The sequence below is a fragment of the Apostichopus japonicus genome, chromosome 12 (assembly GCF_037975245.1).
Source record: "Apostichopus japonicus isolate 1M-3 chromosome 12, ASM3797524v1, whole genome shotgun sequence".
NCBI classification, from domain to species: Eukaryota; Metazoa; Echinodermata; class Holothuroidea; order Aspidochirotida; family Stichopodidae; genus Apostichopus; species Apostichopus japonicus.
In genome coordinates this window covers 12,238,723-12,262,650 of record NC_092572.1, presented here as the reverse complement: position 1 = coordinate 12,262,650, position 23,928 = coordinate 12,238,723, and the positions used below count along the sequence as shown (strand labels likewise).

The 23,928-nt window shown below is 37.9% G+C and overlaps 1 protein-coding gene across 1 annotated transcript; it reads right to left on the bottom strand.

The window, feature by feature from the left end:
- Window positions 1–1,404: 1,404 nt before the first annotated feature.
- On the bottom strand, window positions 1,405–22,091 carry LOC139977254 (uncharacterized). Its single transcript, XM_071986538.1, has 16 exons — window positions 21,961–22,091; window positions 20,072–20,682; window positions 19,203–19,411; window positions 18,097–18,189; window positions 17,443–17,535; window positions 15,446–15,617; window positions 13,958–14,048; window positions 13,133–13,215; window positions 12,267–12,438; window positions 11,751–11,871; window positions 11,289–11,406; window positions 7,959–8,144; window positions 6,917–7,039; window positions 5,940–6,124; window positions 5,522–5,632; window positions 1,405–4,145 (listed from the first exon to the last, which is right to left on the bottom strand). Exons 2-16 carry the CDS (start codon window positions 20,669–20,671, stop codon window positions 4,016–4,018), a joined length of 2,487 nt encoding a protein of 828 aa, XP_071842639.1. The 5' UTR covers window positions 20,672–20,682; window positions 21,961–22,091; the 3' UTR covers window positions 1,405–4,015.
- Between the last annotated feature and the right edge of the window lie 1,837 nt (window positions 22,092–23,928).

Genomic DNA, 23,928 nt, shown 5'->3' with positions numbered 1-23,928 from the left:
GGGTGGGGGGTGGGGGAAATTATCCGCCAGATTTCCCATTGTCCCCCAGTTTCCCCACAATCAGATCTTATCAAAAATAAACAGAACTAGGTTAATCGTTTGTATTAGAAACAGCTCCAATTCAATGCATTAATGTGAAAAAATAGTCAAATGGTAGCACCAATTTGCGTCGGAGTCACTTTACACGTAGAAACATTCCCGAAAGGGAGAGCAAACCCCTCCCCCATTTCCGTGTTATATTCCTACACACACCCCCCCCCCCCAACAAAAAAAAAGGGCTACCAGATAAACCTTCTTTAACACACGTCAAAGTCACGCAAAAAGAGAAAAAAACATTACCACAATTGGTGACAAATATGATATAGAAAGGTTTATCTATATTGCATTGTATACTAAGGGCGGTTGAACACCAACGCATTATCTTGCTGAACGCATTGTGAGTGAGTGGGTGCTTTATTACTTATGTACTTCCTTATACTCGAACGTTTGCGTTTGTATGGTATGACTAACTGTTGTTGCATAGTTTAAGTGCATTTCCATGGTTTCATTATCGAAAGAGCTATTATTCTATATAGACAAATCAATAAAGTAAGATCGTTTACTTTGTGACGTAACTATTGCTTTCAATACGTTGTCACGGTGTCTGATAGGTGCCATTAATAGGATGACGTAATACGTATTTCAAGTCCTATAAATAAATGTTACAGTAACTGAATGATGAAATAATCGTCCTGAGTGTTTTGAGAAAAGAAATATGATGCAACACGATGCAATTCTTTACAGAGGGAGCAGTGAGATGGGGTGCAGGGGGGGGGTGTAGGGAGGGATGGGTTGAGGGTTCCATTCTTACCAATATTGCATTTGGTCTTCCATTTGTTGAAATAAGCAAAACCCCCGAGCCTATACAGGTGTTCAAAATGTAAAGCAGCAGTCTCAGATAACTTGACCAAGGGGTATGGGAAGGGGTTAGAATGGGTCAGACAACGGGGCTTGAAGAGGCCTGGTGTGGTACTTGGGTTATGTTACGGTATATTCTCCCATTCAGATTCTTGATCAGGTGGACATCACAATTCGTTCTTTGTGTAACTCATTTGGATCAGAAAGCTGTCTCAGAGAGGAGAATCAAGGATGTATGTCATTTTGAGGACAACCTAATGCTGCCTTATGTCACAAGATCACCTTTTGATTTCTTCATAACATTCAAGGAGTTTTTTCCGAAATGAGAATACATTTAAGAATTTATCCCTTAAATTTTACGTGTCCCCCAAATGACCTGTCTCCATGACTGTACCCCTGTCACCCCCCCCCCCTACATGCTTCAGGCCTGCATCAGCATTAACATCAACTAACCTATCTGTTTTCAAAAGATATAAAGAGAAACAAATAGTAAACAACTGCATAGCAAACATAGCTCCTATGTCGTTCCTGTATCATCATTCGTGACATCTGTACATAAATGGAAACCTTTACAAATAATGTTTTATACAATAGCATATACCTAACGTCTAGAAACGTATGCATAAATAAAAATGATAATAATACAAATCTGCAATACTATTTATTCAGTTATGCATAAAAAAATTGCCATATATTTTTATGCATGAATGTAAGCATATAATTTGAGCAAATTTTCAGATTTTTAAACTGCTTGGACGGTTTTTTAATAATAATTTGCAAGTTTCATAGAATCCATTGGTTAGCAAGCTTTATCCACCTGGACGGAATTTAAGATGACCTTGGACGGAATTTTAGATAACATTGGACGGGAAAAAAAGTTGTTAATTCATATTAGGATCGCAAGTCAAAAATTGTAAAAGTGGAAAGAATTCGCAGCAATGAAAAAGTTGCAAACTAGTAAGGCACCAAGAAATCTATTTATGTACAATATTGAATATTGATAAAATTAAGTCATATCTATGCTTTAAATTTTCGATTAATAAAACTGCTTGAGCAGATCTAATCAAAAAACATAGAGATCTTCTTTGCTAGGAATGTTGACCCCTCGGACAGATTCTTAAGTACCTTTGTTTTCACTTATGAAAGGAAACATTTTCCCCCGAAAAAATGTCCATCATTAATATAACCCTGGCGACTCTCAATGCTACAGTTACTGTTAACAGTGCAACAGTATCTTATCTTTCATTCAACCATAATTTAAAAATATAATAAATATTACAAAAAAGCAATTCCAAACGCTTCATGAAATATATCAAAACCAGCTTTTAAACTTGAATGTCGAAGACAAAGACATTGGTAAAATTTAAAACTAATATAACTGTTTCGTTATATTAGTTTGAAAGATACGTAGTAATAAATACACACAGTCAACAATTCAAAACTTATCATTATGAGAAATAAGATAGTTTCATGGTAAAACAGCCAAGGATGCTGATAACTATTGCACCAGCCCTTCTTATAATATTACATTCCTCTTTAAAAAAAGACATGTGTGTGTAGGTATGTATGCATCTAAGATCCTCCTGCAAGCAGGAACTCGCGAAGAAGCCATCATTGGCTTATCAAAGCCGCAAGCTGACCGAAGTCAGTCTCTTACATTCATATTTAACGTCCATGATTATGAATTGTCGATTGTCAACAACTCTGTTACTGGACGACATACATTATCTTGGAGTGACTCAAACTCGGGACTCGAAAGGCACCGGCGTTAACCACTGAGCTAACACTCCTTTCACATAAACACATAAATCTAACACATAAATACATACATCTACATACATAAATCTACATAAATAAACTCACAAATCTAAAATGGAGCCAACTGGGATAGCAGGATGGAGATGAAGTAGCTAGTACCAGTTTATGCTTCAAATTGTAATAATGTCTCAAAATGGACCAACAAATCTGCCATTTGTCCAAAAACTTTTTTAGTCTCAAAAAATATTTATAAAATCTATGAAAAGGAACACCCTTTCCCCTTCCAAAAAAGGAAGCTTACACTGAAGAAGTATTTGAGACGAAACCAAGCCATATGTTTATGATGCACCACCATTATCGTCAGGCCATCGAAGTTTTAATCTTATACAACAAACATTCTTCTAAATGTTAAGAATTTCAAACTATCATTTTGGGACAAAGCTTTATAAATCCACCTAATAATTATGTGTGAATAATTTGGCACCAAGCTGCACCACGGAGCACCAACATTATCTTGAGGGCACCAAATCTTAACCTTATAACAAAAAGAAAAGATTCTTCTCAATGTTTAGAATTTCAAGCTATTATTTTGGGACAAAACTTTATAAATCAACCCAATAATTACATGTGAATAATTTGTCACCAGGCAGCACCACAGAGCAACAAATGTTAACCTTATTAAAAAAACTAAACTTCTTCTGAATGTTAAGAATTTCAAACTATTATTTTGTGACAAAATTTTATAAATCAACCCAATGATTAGGTGTGAATAATCTGTCACCAAGTTGCACCACGAAGCACCAACATTATGCCAAGGGCACCAAATATAAACCTTATTAAAACACTAAACTGCTTCTGAACGTTAAGAATTTCAAACTATTATTTTAGGACAAAATTTTAAAAATCAACCCAATAATTATGTGTGAATAATCTGTCACCAAGGTGCACCAACATTATGTCAAGGGCACCAAATGTTTACCTTACAACAAAAAAACTTCTTCTGAATGTTAAGAATTTCAAACTATTATTTTGGGACAAAACTTGATATATCAAAACCCAATAATTATGTGTCCAAAAATTGTCACCAAGCTGCACCATGGAGCACCAACATGATCTCATGGGCACCACATTATAACCTCGCTGATTTTTGCACCTAATATAGTTGTAAGAGCTCTGATGATGAAGTATCATTTGTCATTCCTTCGAAGAGGAATGTAATAAGGACCTCACTGGAGTTGTGTAACACCATGTAATACAGAGGCACTTCAGCCTATAGCAAAGAATAAGGTGGGAGCAGGAGTAGGCAGGTGGGGTGGGGGTGGGGGAGGTAGGGAGGAAGTAATTTACTTGGTCCAGTTGTTCATGGAGTGTGAAAGTTCCAGATCCTGATACGGAAGTCGGCACAGGCACTGACGATCTTGGTCTCGTCAAAGTAGATGCTGTTAACTTGACTGCCGTGGCTAGCCTTCAGGGTCTGGTGGCTGTGTTTGCTACAAGAACAATTTAAAAAAATGGAATGAATAGATGTTGTTTATTCAACGCTAAAGGAATAAACAAAGAAATGTGCATTGTGTTCAGGGAAAGTGGCTTGGAGGTGAGGGGGGGGAGGGAAATATTCCTACAAAGAGACACATCCATATGATACACGAATAAAATATTAGATCCCAAAACTTAAAACAACTTTTGTCATAATATTATCTTCAGAAAATTTAGAATCCTGTTGGGAGGGAAAACGGGGGTGGGACGTAGAGGTGGGGTTAGTTGGGGAGGTAAGGGAAATGTACCTACAAAGAGACACATCCATTTGATACACGAATAAAATAAGAAATCCCGAAAATATTGAAACTGTAACTTTTGTCATAATATTATCTAGAGAAAATTTAGAATCCTGTTGGGAGAGACAGATGGGGGGGGGGGAGGTGGAGGTGGGGTTAATTGGGGATGGAAGGGAAATGCACCTACAAAGAAGCACATCCATTGCAGTTAATTTTGCCGTGTATTGAACTTTCAGTGGTTCACAAAGCTGATTAACCCAGTTTCTGCTAGTGTTGAGATATTTATATGCTGAGACTTCAGTAACTCAGGTCTAGCTGTATCTGGTAACATTCTTGTAGTGTGTTTGTACCGCTACTTGTATTCTAGCAGAGTTGTCTGCACGTGTACTCCGTCTCATGGATTTGTGTCTGATTCTGGACTTGGAAATCTAGTATAAATGTATACTAGTTATCTAGTATATATCTTGTTTGTGCTTTAATAGAGCCTTCAAACTTTTAGTACTCATACATTGTACTCATGTCAAGGGGGAATTCTACTTGTACTTGTTCTGCTCGGTTTCACAGTTTCTATAATTAATTAGAGACAGTGATGCTATGGGGGTGGCATCTAGAACTAAACATGAATTCACTAACATCAGGTTATCTAAAACAGGATCATATGAAAAGACAACCCTATTTCCTATCAAATCTTCTTCTTGATTTATCCTTGAAATTTGATAGATTTGTAACACTTGCTAAGTTGTCAATGTTCCTCTATATTTTATCACGTCATCAAAATGCAACAATTTTGTAGAAACATTATTTTCTCCTTCGGGATAAATGATTTAAATGCTATAAAGGAAACCCCCCAAAAACATTTACAGCTCTTATTGCCATGGTAACATCCTTCACTCGGTTGTTGCCAGATGCAATCTCAAAATACCACAAAAATATTTGAAAAAAATCACATCTGCCCGATGTAAATATGCGACGAGGCTGCTGCATTGACCCAACTTTGCCAGAAAATGTCCAGCAATTTTGGAAAGCAATCAACTTTAGACACCAGAATGTCCTTTTTATATCCCGAGGCGATTGAAATAGGCACAACATACCTGTGAAGTTTCCAGTATTTGACAAGTCCTTCCTCCCCTGCAGTGACTAGCAATCCTCTAGGCTTGTCTGGAATCTTAGCATTGTCTATTTTTAGTCCAACTGCTTCAACCCTGTGAAAAGTAGAGAATAATAATGAGTAGGACTAAAGGACTACAAGGGTGGTATTCCACACCACTCTCCACCCCCTCCCTCCCTCCCACGAATTACAAGCAATGCAAAATTAATGAAATGAAACTCTGAAAAGTTAGTAAAATGAGAATAATATATTCAAATATGGTAATCCACACCTCGACTCCCACACACACCAATTGAGTGGGGTAACCCACAAACAACAAGTGGGTGGTGGCAACCCACACACACCAAATTGGTCTCAAGGTGGTATGTGGGATATATATATATACCCTGACAGTAACCCACCTCTTTTCATGTTCCTGGTATTTCCGGATACACGCCCCTGTCTCCACCCTCCAGAGAGATACCACCTCGCCCACGGAGCAAGCGATGTACCCCCTATCGTAGCTGATGGCCATCACAGAGGTCGACTGACTCACCCATATAACCTTCATCTGCTGACCGGAATGTAGATTCCAGATTCTTACACTCTGAAAGAACCACAAAATGATGTTTAATGTATTATTATTCTAAATTTGATAGATAACAATGAAAATAAAACAAAAGAGAACATTTTGAAGGGAAGCTTAACTTAATACTGTGAAGACAGAACTCTGCTCATAAAAAATTTAACAAAATAAAAAAACCTGCCTTTCGCCGCAACACTTTTGACACATGCTTGTATTCATGGGAAGTTGGAGTCGGAGGTTCAAGAATAAAGTAAGGATGTAGGACAGGTCACCATGACAGTGTTTCCCACACCTATACTATATCTTATAGAGGTACATTCACTGTACACAAAGTTTGAAGGTACTACAGAAATGCATCAAAAGACTGTCTTGTGTGACCTGTGTCATCTCTCTCCTACAGTTGAGGCTCACTTCAAGTTTCTCAAAAAGTTATTAAGATTGTGAAAATGATACATTCTAAAACTGGGAGAGAAATATTCAAATTGGGTAATTGTAACTTGTTAAGTTTATAGAGAGCATCGTGGCCATTTCAGCATATGTACCATTTCTCGGTTCCCCTTATAGCCCCCTCAATCATTCGTTTTAACTCCCAAACGTCAAAAACTTGGAGAGGTTTTTGTCCGCCTATTCAGCACAACAAGGAGAGCCGAGATATTTGCTGTTCAGAGTTGTAACCAACAATTCCGCTAAGTGCAAACGCAACTGGAAATATGCCGTCATGGCTTATTAATACCATGACGATAAAAGCCTCGGCAGCAAAGCCCTTTAGCAATTAGCAACGGCAAAACCTGTTAAGTCATTCTGGCCACCTACCCTGTCCGCAGATCCCGAGATGACCGTCGTGGCTTCCTTGTCCATATCGACGCAAAACACTGCTTGGGCGTGTCCAGCCAGTGTATGCATGAGAGTACAGCTGTCCAGGTCCCATATCTTGACCTGTTAAGGAAATAAATGATATTTAGGAATAGACGGTGTTACTTTTCGTAGAAAATTAAACTCTGTCCTGAGAGTCTGTATTGAGAGTCAAAACATACAACTTGTTAACAAAGAAACATTTTGAATCCAGCAATGCTCCCATAATTATTTTACACACAATCTTTTGTATTCAATTTTGTTTTTGAATGTAGTTTGAAAATAATGTTTATACATCCTGCAAACTTTACCGGTAAACTTTCACTCACAAGTTTCAGAGTGGCAGCATAATACAGACATTACAGAAGAACCTCTTAATGTGCCCTCGCCCCAACCCCTCTTTAAAAAAAAAAACCTTTAGACTCACTAAATATCTATGTGTGGCTAAGTGAACACATCTTCTTTCAAAGGTCAAAGGTTATGATGGTATCTTTGCTTTCGATCTGTGTTTTAGTTTTATCCTTCACCTACTGGATTTCATCTACTCAATGATCGGATTCCGTCAGAACGTGATTTTAACTGGTAAAGGTCTTTCAGTTATAACAGTCGAAGCGAGGAAATATTCCCCAAACTTCGAAATTTTTAAGGTATTATTGTGGTTTATATTGTGTAAAATAATAATTCATGTTTGAACGCCTAAGAAACAAAATTGAGGTTTCCTTCTTTCACTGTATAAATTTTTTTCAAGTTTTCGTTCAGGCTGTGTAGATTAAAATTACATTCGTAAAAGGGGTGACAAGTTGACTTACGGACACAGCAACTATAGTGTCTATTTGTGTTGTTACATGTTTATAACACACTTAGGTGAACTACAGGAACATGCCTAGTAACCTTACACCACCATACCTCCCAACCACAGGCTGTAAAAAGTTATCAACATGGCAAATTTGTTTTCTTAAATGTCTTAAACCAGCAATTAAACTAAAGCTGCAAAGAGACTCACAGATCTGTCCTGCGATGCCGATGCGAGATAATGTCTTTTGAGAGCGAGGTCCCAGACGCACCCCTCGTGACCCAGTAGGGTCCTGGTGCAGGCACCACTCCGGCTGTTCCAGACTTTGATGGTGTTGTCATAGGAACCACTCACGAGAAGATGATTGGTGAAAAACTTGACGGACCAGACCCCTTTCTGGAATTGCAAGATTAACAGATTATGAGAATTAAAAAAAAATGTACATGAACACTGACCGGAGCTTACTGTCTACGATAAAACTATTTCACTGAAATTCAGCTAAATATTGCAGTTTTTCTTTGGAAGGTCTGTAGCAGAGTGCTATTTTAGCCACTGTTACTATTTCTCCCCATGTGGTCAAACTCCTCCATTTGTACTGGTAACTATGTCATGTACATAGGGCATTGACTTCTAATACAATGGATGTCTGTTGGGAGTAAGTAGTGGTTGACTAGAGAGAGACAAGGAGTCTATCTCTGGCCTGACTGTTTATCTTTTATCCACTTTTCTTTCTTTGTTTCCCTTCATTAATTTTCTTGGCTCTGATTACTTCTGAGCTTCCTGTTCTCACCCCTTAAGCATTCCTGCGCTCCCAATGTGTGTTCTGTGGTAACACCTCTTAAGTTATACCTGTTAGGAAGCAGCATCTGGCTTCTCTCAACTGTAAAGGCAAAACAACTCTCCTTTGTTTGTGGTCATCAGCCACCCTATAATTCTAAGGGTGAAGTTAAGATGTTTAGGGCTTAAAAACCTAGCTACATCCAATGGATGCATCTCTCATCTGCCGACACAAGCAGAGGCAACACCTTTACCACTCCTGAGAGAGAGTTGAAGACAATTTCATATGTCTTCATGATATACTGCATATTCTGATTATTCAGGTAAGCGTCTATTTTATACTTCTTGCAATTGCTTCCTAGGTTAGAGATATTAGTGTGACTGAGGCTTATTTAATTGCCATGTACAGGTCCTTTAATACTAATTTTGCTATATTGTGTTTTCCCCTGAAATTCCTTGTGAATGTGTTTCTATTAATTGTTGTACTATTTAAGTTGTGTTATTTGCAAGTAACATTGCTGTATTATTGTTCAGTTTGCTATCATAAAGCTCACTAAATATAATCCCATAATATTTAGGTGTCACATTAAAATTGAGTATTCTTCTGTATTTAGTATGTGCTAGAGTATACTGTACATATATTGCTGTTATCTAGTTTGCAACATCGTATCTAGGCTCGTTAAGTGTGACATGTTAACATGGTGCACATTATTTTAATTAATATTCAATATGCCGTTAATGATTGTTAGTAGTGATCACCCAGGTCACTTTGTATACAGTTTAATTGTTAACAAGTTCTGCCATTCCCTCGTTATGACAGTAGCTTAACATTTTGTGCGTTAGAACTGCATACTTCGAGTCCCTGAGGATCTCTGTGCATGGTACCTTCCGTTACCATGGCAACAGAACCACAATGGGTAATGAGTATGGGCAGTATTGCTTATTTAGACTTTGGAGAGTCATAGTAAGGCAGTTGTTCGTGTACCTGTACTCTTAAACATGTATTGTTATGTGTTGTATTAGTGATCTGCTAATTAGGCTGAGTTATAGCTGTATTTAGGTCACTGCTCATGAACTGTTAAATTGTTGTATTTTGCAAGGATTCTTGCGTTAGGCATTTTACGCATATAGGGGTAATGCCCATGCTGTTTTCATGATCTTGTATTATAGCGACTAAAGATCATGTATAGGCCTGTCCCATTTACTGGCTTATATGTACATACCTTTTCTATTATCTTTATTATAAATTGTTTATTCACTTTTGGTTTGCTACTTGTGACAAGAGGTTAGAAGGCCATATGTCATTTCTAGATAGTTTAGCACATGTAGTTATGGTCACTACTACCCTGCAGTGCTTAAGTTGTACATACATGTATAGGGTTAGTGATGTACTGTCCATTGCTTTGTTTACTTATTATTTCTTTTGTTATTGTTTATATTATTTTGCTTCTTTAAGTTATAAAGTGGGTCGACTATAGTTCGGTTAGTTTTTATCGATCTCTCATCTGCCGACACAAGCAGAGGCAACACCTTTACCACTCCTGAGAGAGAGTTGAAGACAATTTCATATGTCTTCATGATATACTGCATATTCTGATTATTCAGGTATTACCGTATGTACTCTATTATACATACTCTGTTGATGGCCTTGGACATTTAGACGCCGGGTAATACTTATAGACGCCGGTGGTTCCTATATAGACGCTGGTTGTATTGTACTACCTAGGGAAGGAGCTACTCCACCCAATGGTCCCCCGAGCGGTCTAGAGACGCTGGATCGGCATGACAGTGCATATGTCCAAGTGTAGTATTTTCTAGTTATATAGTGTCGTTAGTTGTAACCGACCTCAAGAGAGAGCTTATTGTATTTCACCAGTTCGTAGTTGTGGGAATGCTACAATGCATATGTATCCACACAAACTGAGTTGTTATTATTATTATTTGTGTTTATGATCTCATGTGTTCATGCACAGACCATATAGTTTATAGTAGACCAGTACTGCTCCTTGATGGCATGTGTCGTTGAGTGGTTGCTGGACCTTGCTGAATATAGAAGCCAGTCGTACCCTATTATAAATGTTTTTGCTTATTGATTTGTGTATCTTTTTCATTAAATTCTAAGCGTCCGTCCCTATTCTAGCTGACAATTAGAGTCATTGTAAACACCCCTAACCCCGCTGCTCCTATGTCGTAGGTACATGGCGAGTAGTCGTTACAGGTCACACAAACCTCATCTTCTTCTTGAAAAAAGTTACACTTAGACTATTAGGTATTTCCAACAAATATGAAATATGAACAGTGGAAAGTACTTTGTTTAACTGTGACTTGGCCACCAAATATATATTTGTAATTTAAATAAAGCAAGGCAGACTGTCAAAAGAAAGCGCTTCAATTGTTCGGTAAAAAAAGGCCTATTCCATTTTTCATTTCCCACAGTAGGGGCGGGAGTGGAAACCCATCACCTGAGGCTAGGACAACTTCTTCACCTTCATTCAGGTACAACATGGTTTTCCACTGAATTTGTTAACAACCTGAACCTTAAACCAAAAGAGACATTCTTCAAAACTTTGTACATCGAAACCGGATGCTCAAGATAAGACAGAGTAAAGAGGACATGCATGGAAAATCTGGATGTATAAGTAACCATGGTTAAGAAAGACTGGGAGCAGTGTTTGTGTGTGAAGTCTGCGTACTGGCCATGGTTTAGCCAGCCACAAAGGCACTGAAGGAATTCAGTGTTGAGATAAAATGAAAAAAACTTACCGTGTGTCCCCTGAAGGTGTGTATCAGTTGACCTGATTTTATATCCCAGAGTCTGACAGTGTTATCTTTACTTCCACTGGCCAGTCTACTTTGACCATCGAAAGCAACGCAATGGACTCTGTAAGAGAGATGTAGATATAAATGAAAAGGTCTGGAAATGTTTTGGGAGTAACCAGTGGTTACTTTTATCACTTTTTGGGGGAGTAACCAGTAGTTACCTTTATCACTTTTTGGGCAGTAACCAGTGGTTACTATTATCACTATTTGGGAGTAACCAGCGGTTTCTTTTTTCACATATTTTTGAGGAACAGGTACAAACTTTATGATATTTATCATTGCAATTTATTCCTGGGTGTTCTGGTGTCACGTCAACATTACAATCTCCCTACGTATCATGCTCAAGGTGAATAGCATAGAAATAAAACCCACAAAACTCAAATGTTTTCTTAAATGAAATCTTACTTGGCAGTATGTCCTCGAAGATCAATAACTTTAAAATTGCCTTCCCTCCAGTTGCTCTTCAGAAAAACGTTCTCTTTGTATATCTTTTTCCAAGAAGTTGGCGACGCCGGAACCGGAATATCTGAAACGCAAAAGCGACAGGACGAGTTTCGTTAAAGGGTTGACAATATCACCATAAAGTATGCTAGACAATCGATATAATGGTCACTTGTGCCCCAAACTTTAACAACTCTTTTTAACGCCAACTTTCAAAGTAGTTTCCCCGTCTGTGACATCTCACTCAACTTATTTAAGCTCCTGAGTGTTGGGGAATGATTTGGAGGGTGAGAACATCGACTTTGAGCCAGTTTCTTATCGCCCTCACCAAAGGACTGACTTAACAGAGGCTACCAACTATTTGACTCTGATTGGCTGTTATTTACAACACGTCTTTACGTTACATTCTGAAGCTGTTGTTGGTGCATACAATCTACAACTTGCTCGAACAGTGATGACATTTTTCTTCGAAAATCTTACCTATTTTAACAAGTTGGCATTTCACTCTCCATATCTTGTTGTGACTGGAGAGTATATTCCACTTTCTGCTGACCTTGGCACAGGTCAAAAGGTCAACAGGGGTCAAGAATGACAGAATTCTCAAGGCAAGGTGTTCGGGGAGAAGGCTCAGGTAGTCCCTCGATTGCTTGATCTAGAAATATTCGAAGACACGGATAATTATGTAAGTAAATGAATAATGGGAAAAACATAAAAAAAAGCTAGAAAACAAATCAATTAATATCATGAACATTATTTGACAACACTAATGTGATGTGATGACATGTGATGTGATGAGACGTGATGAGGGTTATCATACATCCAAATTTCCCCTTCCATGTCCCCTTTGCTACCTTAAGCCCACCAACTGCTCTCTGACTGATCACCAGCCAACTCTAAATCGACCGTGGTTACGTGAAAAAGAAGTCATAGGTTTTCGGGCAATGTGCTTCTGCTAAAACTGATCAAGCTTTTGCCGGTTGTAAGTCGTGTCAGCTTTCAATTTGGAAAACTGAACATATAGCCTTTTCCCTGAGTTGCAGTTTGTCATATTAGTAACGGTCCTTCACCCATTGTCATCTTACTTTGAAATGGAGCTTTGTAACTTCAATCCAGTGCCATTTCATAAAGGTAAGCTACACTTCAAAATCTTTTCTTTTTTTTCTTAAAAAAAGAAGCCGGGAACCCTTAAATTTAGAACCTTCCCCAAAGCCTTCACCTCCTTCCCCTCCCAGGCTGTGACAAATTCGCCTCCTTTCTTCAGATGAAATATTATAATCTTACATAAATATTGCATTTTCCACAATCTGTGAATACCAGCAACACCCTAAAGGAATGCATAAACTTACCGCTAGAATACAGGACACATAGTAAAGTTGTCTCGCATCAAATTTCTTCAACAGTTTGTGAAGAAATTCATTTCTTTCGACATCTGTGATACAAAAAAAAAAAGAAGTAGTGTTGGTTGCTAATGTTGATTACATACCAAAGTTCAGAAAATTTTCTGTATCTTTGGGTCAAAAGTACACCCTCATATCATTTGGTGATATTTTGTGAATGCATCTGGCAAGGGAAATAATTTCATCGTGGCGATTCAGCTAAAAATAGTTTCTTTGATTTTCTTCTTTAAATTTAAGGCCCTGATTCTCAAAAGATAATTTTTATTATACCAAAAAAGAAAGAAAAAACTGAACATATTTTTTTTAAGTAAAAGAAAAACAAATGAAAAGATGATGAAAATACCTGGCATATTCCTTTTAAGTCTGTCACTGATATATATGACCTTTGGAAATATTCATCAAATCTTATAATAATAATAATTATCAGTAGTTATTTCTATGACGCTTATGCGACCAAAAAAGTGGGAGAAAGCCGCAAGGGCTTACATCGGGTGGCTTCCAAATCAACATTTAAACTCAAATTTAAAATCTCTTTCAATTTAGAAAGTCATTTCAGATGGGAAAACCGTAGATTGCTCTTGGATAAAAAAACCCACCTTACTATGACCCAGCAGGGTATTGAACCCGGAACATCCCGATTGCTAAGCCTCATTGATTCAAATGCCACCGCCTTTACCCTTTATCCACTTGGCCTTAGCACCGGTGTTGTAAATTTTAGGTTGATATAAGGTTGGGGGCTCAGCTTACAAATCAAACTTTTAAACGTTTTCTTACCATTCCAACAATTTGAATACCAATGAAGGAGTTGCCAAGCATTAGTAGGTAACGGGCTGATTGGTGGAAGGTTACGAACCGAAGTACCAGACTGAAAAATTCAAGACAGAGAAAAAATCATTACTTTTCAATTTTGCCTTTTTGACAGGGTAATTTTTCTTCTAAATTCTCAATTTATAAACTTATCAAGATCTGAAAAGATAATAAAAACAATGTGAATGAGAACAACCATACTACAAAATATATTAGAAACGATGTAGTGAACAGCACAAAGAATTTGCCATCTCTAACATAAAACAAATTTTAAGTAATTGCAAACCGCAGTTCATTGGTCCTTATGTGGATACTCTCATATCGCCACATAAGGACTAACGCAGTTCGTTGATCATTATGTGGATACTCTCATATCGCCACATAAGGACCAATGCAGTTCGTTGGTCATTATGTGGATACTCTCATATCGCCACATAAGGACTAACGCGGTTCATTGGTCCTTATGTGGATACTCGAATCGCCACATAAGGATTAACGATCTGCGTTAGACCTTATGTGGCGACATGCGAGATCCCTACATAAGGACTTGTGAATATTGTCGGTATTGGCGGTCATTATGTGGCAGTGTTAGGATCGCATGATAAATAAACTGTTCTTGGTCATTATGTGGAGGTGCTATTAGTGCCACATAAGGACTTAAATTGTTCTTGGTCATTATGTGGCGATAACTTTGTATTCACATAAGGACTTAGGTTAACAAAATTTGTTTCTGCGTTTTTGTCGGTTTTGGCATTCGACTCTCTTTCCCTTCCAAAGAACAGTATGCACACAGATGGCAGTACCAAACATATCTATTCATTCAATCAGCTTGTATAGGATATTCTTAATTACCTCATGTGTAGCTATGGTGTCCTCAGAACACAGCGATCCTTTCTAGGCTAAGCATGAATCTAAATTAGTGCTATGAACTGGGGCAAGTGGTGGAGCCAGTTGAGTAGGGTTTAAAGGTTAGGGGGAGGGCAAAGGGGGAGGGGTTGTTTGGAGCAGGAAGTAGGGTTAGTTGTAGCAAAGAGTCTCTGTAGGAGGTATTGCTTTAAGCTAATGACAGCTATAAAAGTAACTGATGAAGTGACAGATTTCAGACAATCAAATCAGTTACAAAAATGGACATATTACTCCACGCAAAAAGTATAGGAGAAGGCGGGCTGGGTATCTATAGTTTTTTAACTAGATAGGCAGCTGTTAGCATCCACATGATAAGGAGGCCATCACTGTACAACCAACAGTAATACAGGGCAACAAACTTCCAAGCCAGAGTGTGCTACCCCCATATATTTAGAGTTGTTTGACATCTGGGATCTAAGCAAATTCTTTGATAAAGTTTTAGGTTTGGACTTTAATGACAAGTCACAGTGTTTAGCCACTTTAATTCAGAAACTGCAAAGCGGTAACATCCGTCGACATGGAAACTGGTAAAATGGAAATTTTACACACCAAAGTCGGTCTGGCTCTGGTCAGTTGGATTTCACTGGTTGATTTCACTAATTTAGGGAAGTCGTCTTCTGTAACAGGATGGTACTCGTATGGAGCATCGCCCTTGGCCGAAATTTGATGCTCCGAGCAAACGTAGTCGTCCATGTGTCTCCTGATTGGTCGTTTATGTCTCCTGAAAGACAGCCAGAAAATAAAAATGACAATAAAAAAAATTAAAAATTAAAGAAGATGAATTGTTACAAAGTCTCTTTTTTTTTCAGTCTACAAAGGTACGAAAAATATTTTTAAAACATATTTCATAAAATATTTTAAAAAATTAATGAAAGTATGTATGCAAGCTTCCCTTACTTTTGCTCTTCCAAAGTAATGAATTTAAATTGTGTAACTGATTCACAACAACACAGACTGCTACAGACTACTTTTGTGTCTACTCGGGTTAGCATGCAATTCGAGTTAAAGGGTATGAAGACTCAAGCAAAAAGAAACTTCTATTGCCGGTAATCTGACCTAGTTTCGAATGAGGTGTAACAGAAGTGTTAGACACCACCATCGAACCCAGAGAATACACACATACAGCTTGCTACCGTCGGTAATTAGACACTAATGTACAGTCAGTACATACTTTTCGGATGGCCACATGCGGTTTGGGACGAGTCTTCAGTGCCTTTAAGGACAAATCAATCATGCAAGAATTCTCTTTTCTATCCCTCCTCTTGTAGTACATATTCAGCTGACGTGCCATTAAATAACCCCTCATTGCCCAGAATCATATATGTACATTAGGGCAATGAAAAAAAAAACCTCATTGCCCAGAATATTATATGTAAATTAGAGTAAGTCTACTATGAATAGGTGAAAGAGTAGTTTTGAACACTGCGAGCAGCCTACATAATTATCAATTTAGCTACGGTCACGAAACGTACCGCGTCACAATCTGTTTCAATTTTCTGTAATTCACATGGAAAGGAATGAATCTCTGTGACAAAAACAACTTTCAAGATATATTTTAAAACTTATGTCGATATCACATGGTCACATGACCACTACCAGATTACATATATACATGCTAGTCATTAGACAACAACTGTTCTACTGAACAATTGTCCTATTGAAAACAATGAGTTAGCTCTACAGCTATATGAAATTTATCCAATGCTGAATTGTAAAAAACAAAAAAGTTATTTTGTTGCATGTCAACTCCGGAACAAATCCTGTTACATTTCATGCAAAACTACACGGTTATCCTAGGTCTATAACACTTTCCCAGAATGGATACTTAACGTAATAATAAGGCCGTGCCTAATTTGCATGTAAAATCTTAAATTTGTTACTGCTATTATAACTTAAAACTCACTTTTTCTTTTTAGGAATTTCACTGAAAATCTTTATTGGTATTAAAATTATTCCTTCGTTTATATTTATATTTTTTATATTAATATTTAAGCTGCTTCAATGTTATTTTTCACAATCATATTTTATGGGTTTTGTCATTTTGTTGTCACTGTAAAGCGCTCTTGAAAATGCTTAAGCATGAACAAAGCGATATATAAATCTGGTAAATCAAAATAATTACAGAACTAGAATAACTACCAGCTAATTTTAACTCTCTGGATGAGAAGAGCGAAACTGACGCATCCGCATACTGAGTGATGAAACACTTGTACCAATTAAAACAACTTGTGGTAAAGATTTTCAGAGTATCATTGGTTTAATTTATTATTATTATTATTATAACTATTAATTTATTATTGAAAGAGACATCTGTGGCTTCTAATATACTACTTCCTCATGTTCACAGCTCCAATAAAAGTAATGAAACAGTTAAGTCAACAAGCCTCCTTTTCTGTTCAAGCCTTCATATTACCTTTCATATATTTTATGATAATGGGCATGCATTGTGCTTCATACCACATTTCCCCAAGCCCCTTTATTTACCCTAGGCCTCAGGGCTGAAGCACCCCTGACCCCCCTCCCATCTCAGGCATGCCTCTACTGACCTTGAAGCCTCAGGGGCTGATCGACACTTCACCTGACCTGTCAGAATAGTTGCAGGCAGGCTTTGGCTAAGAAGGGATTTCTCTGCTTTGGATCTGAAAGAAAGTTTAAAGAAGGAGAGAATGGAGCCTGGATGTATTTCACAACTGAGAATTACCTAGCTGCTAAATGAGGTATGAATAATAGTGTCAAGCTACCTCAGTAAAAAGAAAAAAGTCTTTTGAGAATGATTCAAAGCTTCCAAATAAAGCAATTTGTGGCAAATTTACCAAGCCTGTCAAGTTTATTGAGAAATCAATCTAACTTTACATTCAGCCTCTGAATAAGATCCTGTTAGGATCGAAATGTCAGGCCCACTTACATTTACACATTCTTAACTTACTCTCTAATTCACAATCAAGTGGTGACAATATTTGGACGGTTGCCTTAACCTTGATTAATTTCATTTTCTTTATGAAATGATAATATTTTCTTTTGTTTGCAAACCTATGCATCTAGTACCTTAAGTCATCAGTGAGTTGCATATTTTGTGAATTTAACGTAAGAGATGATATTTCTGAGTAACAAACATTTCATATAAGAGCAGAGTATTGTACCACTGGGTTGTCAAGTTCACGGTTTGACGCAAAGTGCAAGGTTAATTTAAATCGACTCACCTTTTTCTTGTCACTGAAGGCAATTCCGAGCTTGAAGCTGGTGTTACTTTTCTGTTGCATTCCATGACATCAAGTCTGCTTTTCAAATAAGCACTGAAAGAGAGACAGCAATAAAAAGAAAAAAACAGAATTACTAAATAGAAAAGAAAAAAAAATCAATACTAAAAGAAAGCCAACTAAAACTGCGATGAATTAGAATTAATCAAAGAAAGATGAGAAATCATGTTTTTCTTTTTGGACAAATCTACATAATAACTCTTAATCCCATATTTCCCTGGCCCCTAGATGATCTCAGGCCCCCAAGGTGTATGCCAATGACTCCCCTCTTTCAGGTCTGCCCTGATATGATCAAAAATATGTACAGGGGTCAATAAACTGAGTAGTTGCACAACAGAGGGTCAACAGAGGAAAAGGAACAAATGTGGAGAGTGAAGGGGGGTATTAGATCCCCCTGTGCCATTGTTACTGCTACATCCTGAACAGGCTTGCAGGGAAATAGCATTAACTGCAACGCTCCAGATGAGTTTCCAAAATGGTCATCCAACTATCCAACTTTTCAACAAGATCAAACGTATCTCTTTGTTGGTATCGATGTTATTTTAACTACAACTTTCAGTTCTCAAATTTAAAACTGAGATAATAATTCTGTAAACTAAATGGCAATTTTTACAATGTTAAACCCCCCAAAAAACTTTGGGTATCAAAATACAGTTGACCTTAAAGGCATTTAAGACTCGCCCAAAACCGTGTGCCGCGCTCTGAAAAAGTTAACTTTCCGTTGCTTGCAAATGACGTTTTCTTCTTGTCGCTACAAAATGCAGACAGTAATAAACGTGATACCTTGTTAACTTTTATCTAGACCTGAGATGTACACGCTGCTATATACACTGTGTTGTGGGTATTGACCCTACTGTAGCTGTATGTATTGACTGTACACTAATGTCTAATTACCGACGGTAGCAAGCTGTGTGTGTATTTTCTGGGTTCGATGGTGGTGTCTCACACTTCTGTTACACCTCATTCGAAACTAGGTCAGATTACCGGAATTAGACGTTGCTTTGTGCGCGAGTCTTCACACCCTATAATAGAATGTATATTGATCCTACCTGCTGACATGGTGGTAATTTCTAACTGCTCTTCTAGCTTTGGTTTCCCTACTAACATGGCTACTGATAGGCAGGAACCTGTAGCTGGGGAACTCAAGCTGAGCTGCGTACATGAAGTCTCTGTGGAGTGTCGGCTGCAGTGTCGTCCAGAGAAACTTGAACTGAGTCAGGTTGCTTCTGGTTAATACGTTCTCTATGACCGCACATTTCTGTATCATCGAGGAGATGAGAGTACATTGAATTATCATAATTTATGAGAGGAATAGTAATTCAAACCATGAATAAAAGCTGAGTCGAGTGGGCTCACTTAAACGTAAAACAGCACTCCAGGGTTGAGCAATGAGCTTGAATGTGAATAATACTACACAAAGAATAAATTTATGGTTATGAACATTTATCAAACAAGAGTATAACCTCCTTTAAACATTTGTACCATGTTGTTCCGCTTCTTCTAAACACCAACAAAATAAACACCCCAGCGGAACAACAAAGCAAGCCAAAGTACAAATAGGAAGAAGATATCAAAAGAAGAGAAAAATTATGAGATATTAATATATCAATATGGTGATAGCTTGCAAAAGGTTCAGAACAAATCTAAAACAAATTCTTAAAGTATTTAAAATACCGTTTCTGTGACAAAACTGGATAATTTTGTACAGTAGTCAGGAAAATTTCACCAACGATTTTGAAATTTATGGTTTAATTCTGACAGAACTATATTAGAAATTTTAAATGGAAGAGTCTACTCTCATCATGGTGCATTGTGGGTGATATTTGCCGGTTTCATTTGGTCACACAATGTTACACTTTGCTCCACATAACTACATTCCATTCCAAACCGAATTCAAACCAGAGGCGCCAGCATTTACCTGATGGTGACTCCACTGATCCGTCCAAATATCCAGATGGTCTACCTGTCGATAAAACTCCAGCGATTCCTTTCTTTGGATATTTCTGCCGCAGAAGTGATGCCATTCATACCGTCCTGAGCCCGGAGCTGCTTCCGTTTGATTCAAAGTCTCCAAAGAAGAACTGACGTCGTCCGGAGGTAGTTCCGATGTGATGGGGTTATCCGGTGCGGTAGAAGAGGATTCTTCCTGAATTTGAGATGATGTAATCTCTTCTCCATTCGAAGGTGGCAATAATGTCTTATCATCGGAAGGATCTGCCGGACTATTTTCTACCTGCGATAAATCGTCTCCTGCATGTTCGTACCCTGATCCCAAAATGCAATTCTCTGCTCGATTTGATCCCGAGGAAGTTCCATTGATTTGCGGATCGACAGATTTCTGGGAAGCAACGGCAATGTCTTTCACCTGGTCTGGCCTCGTCTCCCGAACAAGATTCTGCACTTGGTGGTTCTCGGCAGCTGTTTCTACTGACTGCTCTTCTTGGTTAAATTTTGACGGTTCATTCCCGTTAACGTCAGATAAATAATCTGTTATCCCTTGAGTCAGGACCAGAGCCATCTGGTTCAAAACTGCAATCAAATAGAATAATTTTGAATCAAGAAATTGATCAAATTTAACTCATATAGCAGAAATGAGAAAATCTAGAATCTTGACACTCTGGAAGAACATTATGCAATCACACTTGTATATGTAAGCTCTTCGTAAACTGCTGGACTAACTCTGTAGGCCTTTAAATACAACATCCTCATTTGTAACTTGGTTAGAAGAAGTTAAACAAAACTGCCCATGAAGTGTTCAACCTATAAACCAATTGTATGACCTCTACTTATGAAAAGTTGCAGGAAATGTGATATCTGATAAAAATTTAATATAACTACAGGTTATAAAAACAGGTCTGCTAAAATTGCAATGCAGTGATTTGTTTAAGACAAGGCCCATAATCTAGTAATAGGGTGCTATACCAATAAATCATTTTTTAAATTTTTGAGGAAATTTAGTTAAATTGCAATCTAAATTAGAAATAAACTTCTAGTCGCGAAGCTGATTTTGGTTGTCCAAACGGAAATTTGGTCATCTCGAATGATCGGACTACTGTCAAAAAGTTGACACTTCTATCAGTACAGCATATATCTGTTACTACTTTGTAAATTGCAAATCCTGGTAACCAAGTATTGATTGCTGATGATGTATAGTTATATGATGTCAATCATACACAGTACTATTAATATCTAAATAATGCTGAAAATTCATCCCTAAGTTGCAACACCTCTCAATATAACACATATTTATCATTAATGTATAAGCTGTATTAAGTTTGGGCTAGCCTAGTCCTAATTGGAACTAATTTAAGTCAATTTAGCAAGTGTTTTAAATCTTGTCATAAGCATAACTTCTTTGGTAGAAATGCACCCATGTAACAAACATGGGTCAATGTTCTGGTTCAATCTGAATTATTTATTTTGTTCATGGTTAATTTGGAAAATTTTCGGCATGAGCCTTTCGCTTGAGCATTTGGGCACAAATCGAAATTATTCATCCCCATTGGCCATGGCATAAACATATAGGGTTACAGAAACAGCTACTATGACAATGTAATGAAGTATCGAAGGGCTGAATTATCACGGACGTAATGTTACTAGTCAGGGCTACGTCTTAAACTTGATACATAACGTAAGTCTAGGTTTTATTCCACTTGTCGCAGGTCTAACGTTCGGCTTAATTGTAGGCTAAAGTAGTAAAGGCCTAACCTATTATTACAATTACGCAGAGTTATTATCACATCAACATTATTGGTATGTTTCATCAAGTATCATTCGTCATACGTCAATACTTTCTCACAAACTTACATAACTTTTTCTCCTTAGAAATTTTTCAGTAACGTAGACAAACGCTGAACTTCGAGATCGTGTCCTACGAAGACTACAGATGACACCTGTTGCACGAAAACTTTCTTTGTTTACAAAGGACTGTCATGGTGATAAAGAGGGCGCTAAGTGGAATCACAACTCTTAATTAGACCAGTCCACTGCATTGACATATAGGAACTGGAGGGCGGACCACCCCATGCCCATCCAGCGACGTAGCCAGGAATTTGAAAAAAGGGGGGGAGAGCACTTTTTGCGATTGATATGGGGTGTCCCCTCCCCTTTGAGATATTTTTGAACAATTGAAGGTCCTAAGATGCGATCTGGTGCAATGTTTTGCCAGTTTCATCATTATCAGATTTTGTTACATGTTCTTTTACATAATATATCAGAAAGACAAATATAGTGCTCTTTTACAATTTTTCGAATAGGATCATTCTTGTTTATTGTCCAATGTCTGGACCTTAATATATTTGACGAATTTAACTGGACAATATAAACTTTCATATTTTGTAAGACACCAGATGTGGAGTGGCCTAAAACAGGGGCGTATCCAGGATTTTCCAATAGGGGGGGGGGGCGCCAGGCATGAATCATCGCCGTCCTGGGGGATGGATCTAAGGGGAGGGGTGTACAATTTTTGCTTTCAAAGAAGGGCTGAAATGCAAAATGGTGTCATATGCATGGGCGGCGATCCGTACTTCCGAGTGGGGGGGGGGATATGACCTTGTTGACTATCTAAGCGTAGCGCCACCATGGGTTGGCGCGAAGCGTACAAGAAAATTTTGGGATTAACAAACCCTCTAGATGGCCGGAAACGGCACTTCCCGAGGTTTCCAAGCGGCATATACCCAATTTTAAAATAGGGATGTCATGTCCGAAATATCTCATAATCAGGATCCAAAATACATTTTTTTAAATTTCGGGTGTTAGTTTGGGAAAATTGCCCCTGTCAATCTTGTTTCAGGCGCAACGTTAGAATGTTCGAGAGCTCTGTTATATTATTCGATGAAGAAAATGGCCTCATGCAGGCTATTATAGGCCTATACATATGCAATACACAATTACACATAGTTACATTCCTAGGTACCGATTGCTAGGGCATCCAGGTGAAACGTGTATTAAGCATTACCCTGGTTACATGAGATTCTCAGCTGTTCGAGGGAACATGTACGTGTGTAGGCCTACTATAGGGCCTATATGAATACTATGAGGGTGCATATATGTACTATATCTATACCGTGGGCGCAATAATACATTTTGTTGTTATAGGGCCAATGAAGCCTACAGTCAACTATTTTTGCTTTATAAAGACGCTTTATTTGAAAAGATCGCACTGCGTTTATGGTAGGCGAGAAATGAAGCTAAAAAAGAGCCGTACATTAACGAAGATGCATAAATGTAGGCATGAAAATATTCTTATCCCTGGCATTTGGTGTGTGGGGGGGGGGGGAGATATGGTGCATTACATCCCCATTTTCCCATTTTCATGGGGGATATATCCCCCCTCCACCCAGGATCGCCGCCCATGGCCATATGTGATCCATTTTTCGACCTTAATAATAAGCAACATTTCCAGTAAATATGGACACAAAATGCACAATTTAGTATGGCTGGCATGTCATTTAGTGTTTATAGTGATAATACAAACACAATTACCATCTATGTTTCTAAAACTATTATGCCGCCGAACTTCGCCAGAACCTTTTTTTGGCAAACAAATAATAAAGCATACGGGAGGGGGGGGTTGAGCGATCACCGACATCTCACATAAAGGTCGTCATCAATTTTTTTTTTTTTTTTTTTTTGCTAATTTTTTTTTTTTTGGTGACGGCCAATAGGGGGGGCGCGCGCCTGTTGCGCCCCCCTGGATACGCCCCTGTAAAAACAAATATCGTTATCGCACTGTATTAGCAGTGTAATAAGTATTTATAGGAAGTGCGTATCGCG

Coding starts and splice junctions, on each gene's coding strand:
- LOC139977254 (XM_071986538.1), bottom strand. CDS start 20,671: ATGGCTCTGGTCCTGACTCAAGGGATAACAGATTATTTATCTGACGTT. Junction 6,125..6,916: donor TCTCGGGATCTGCGGACAGG/GTAGGTGGCCAG, acceptor TGGTTCTTTCAG/AGTGTAAGAATCTGGAATCT. Junction 5,633..5,939: donor TACCAGGAACATGAAAAGAG/GTGGGTTACTGT, acceptor TACTTTTCACAG/GGTTGAAGCAGTTGGACTAA.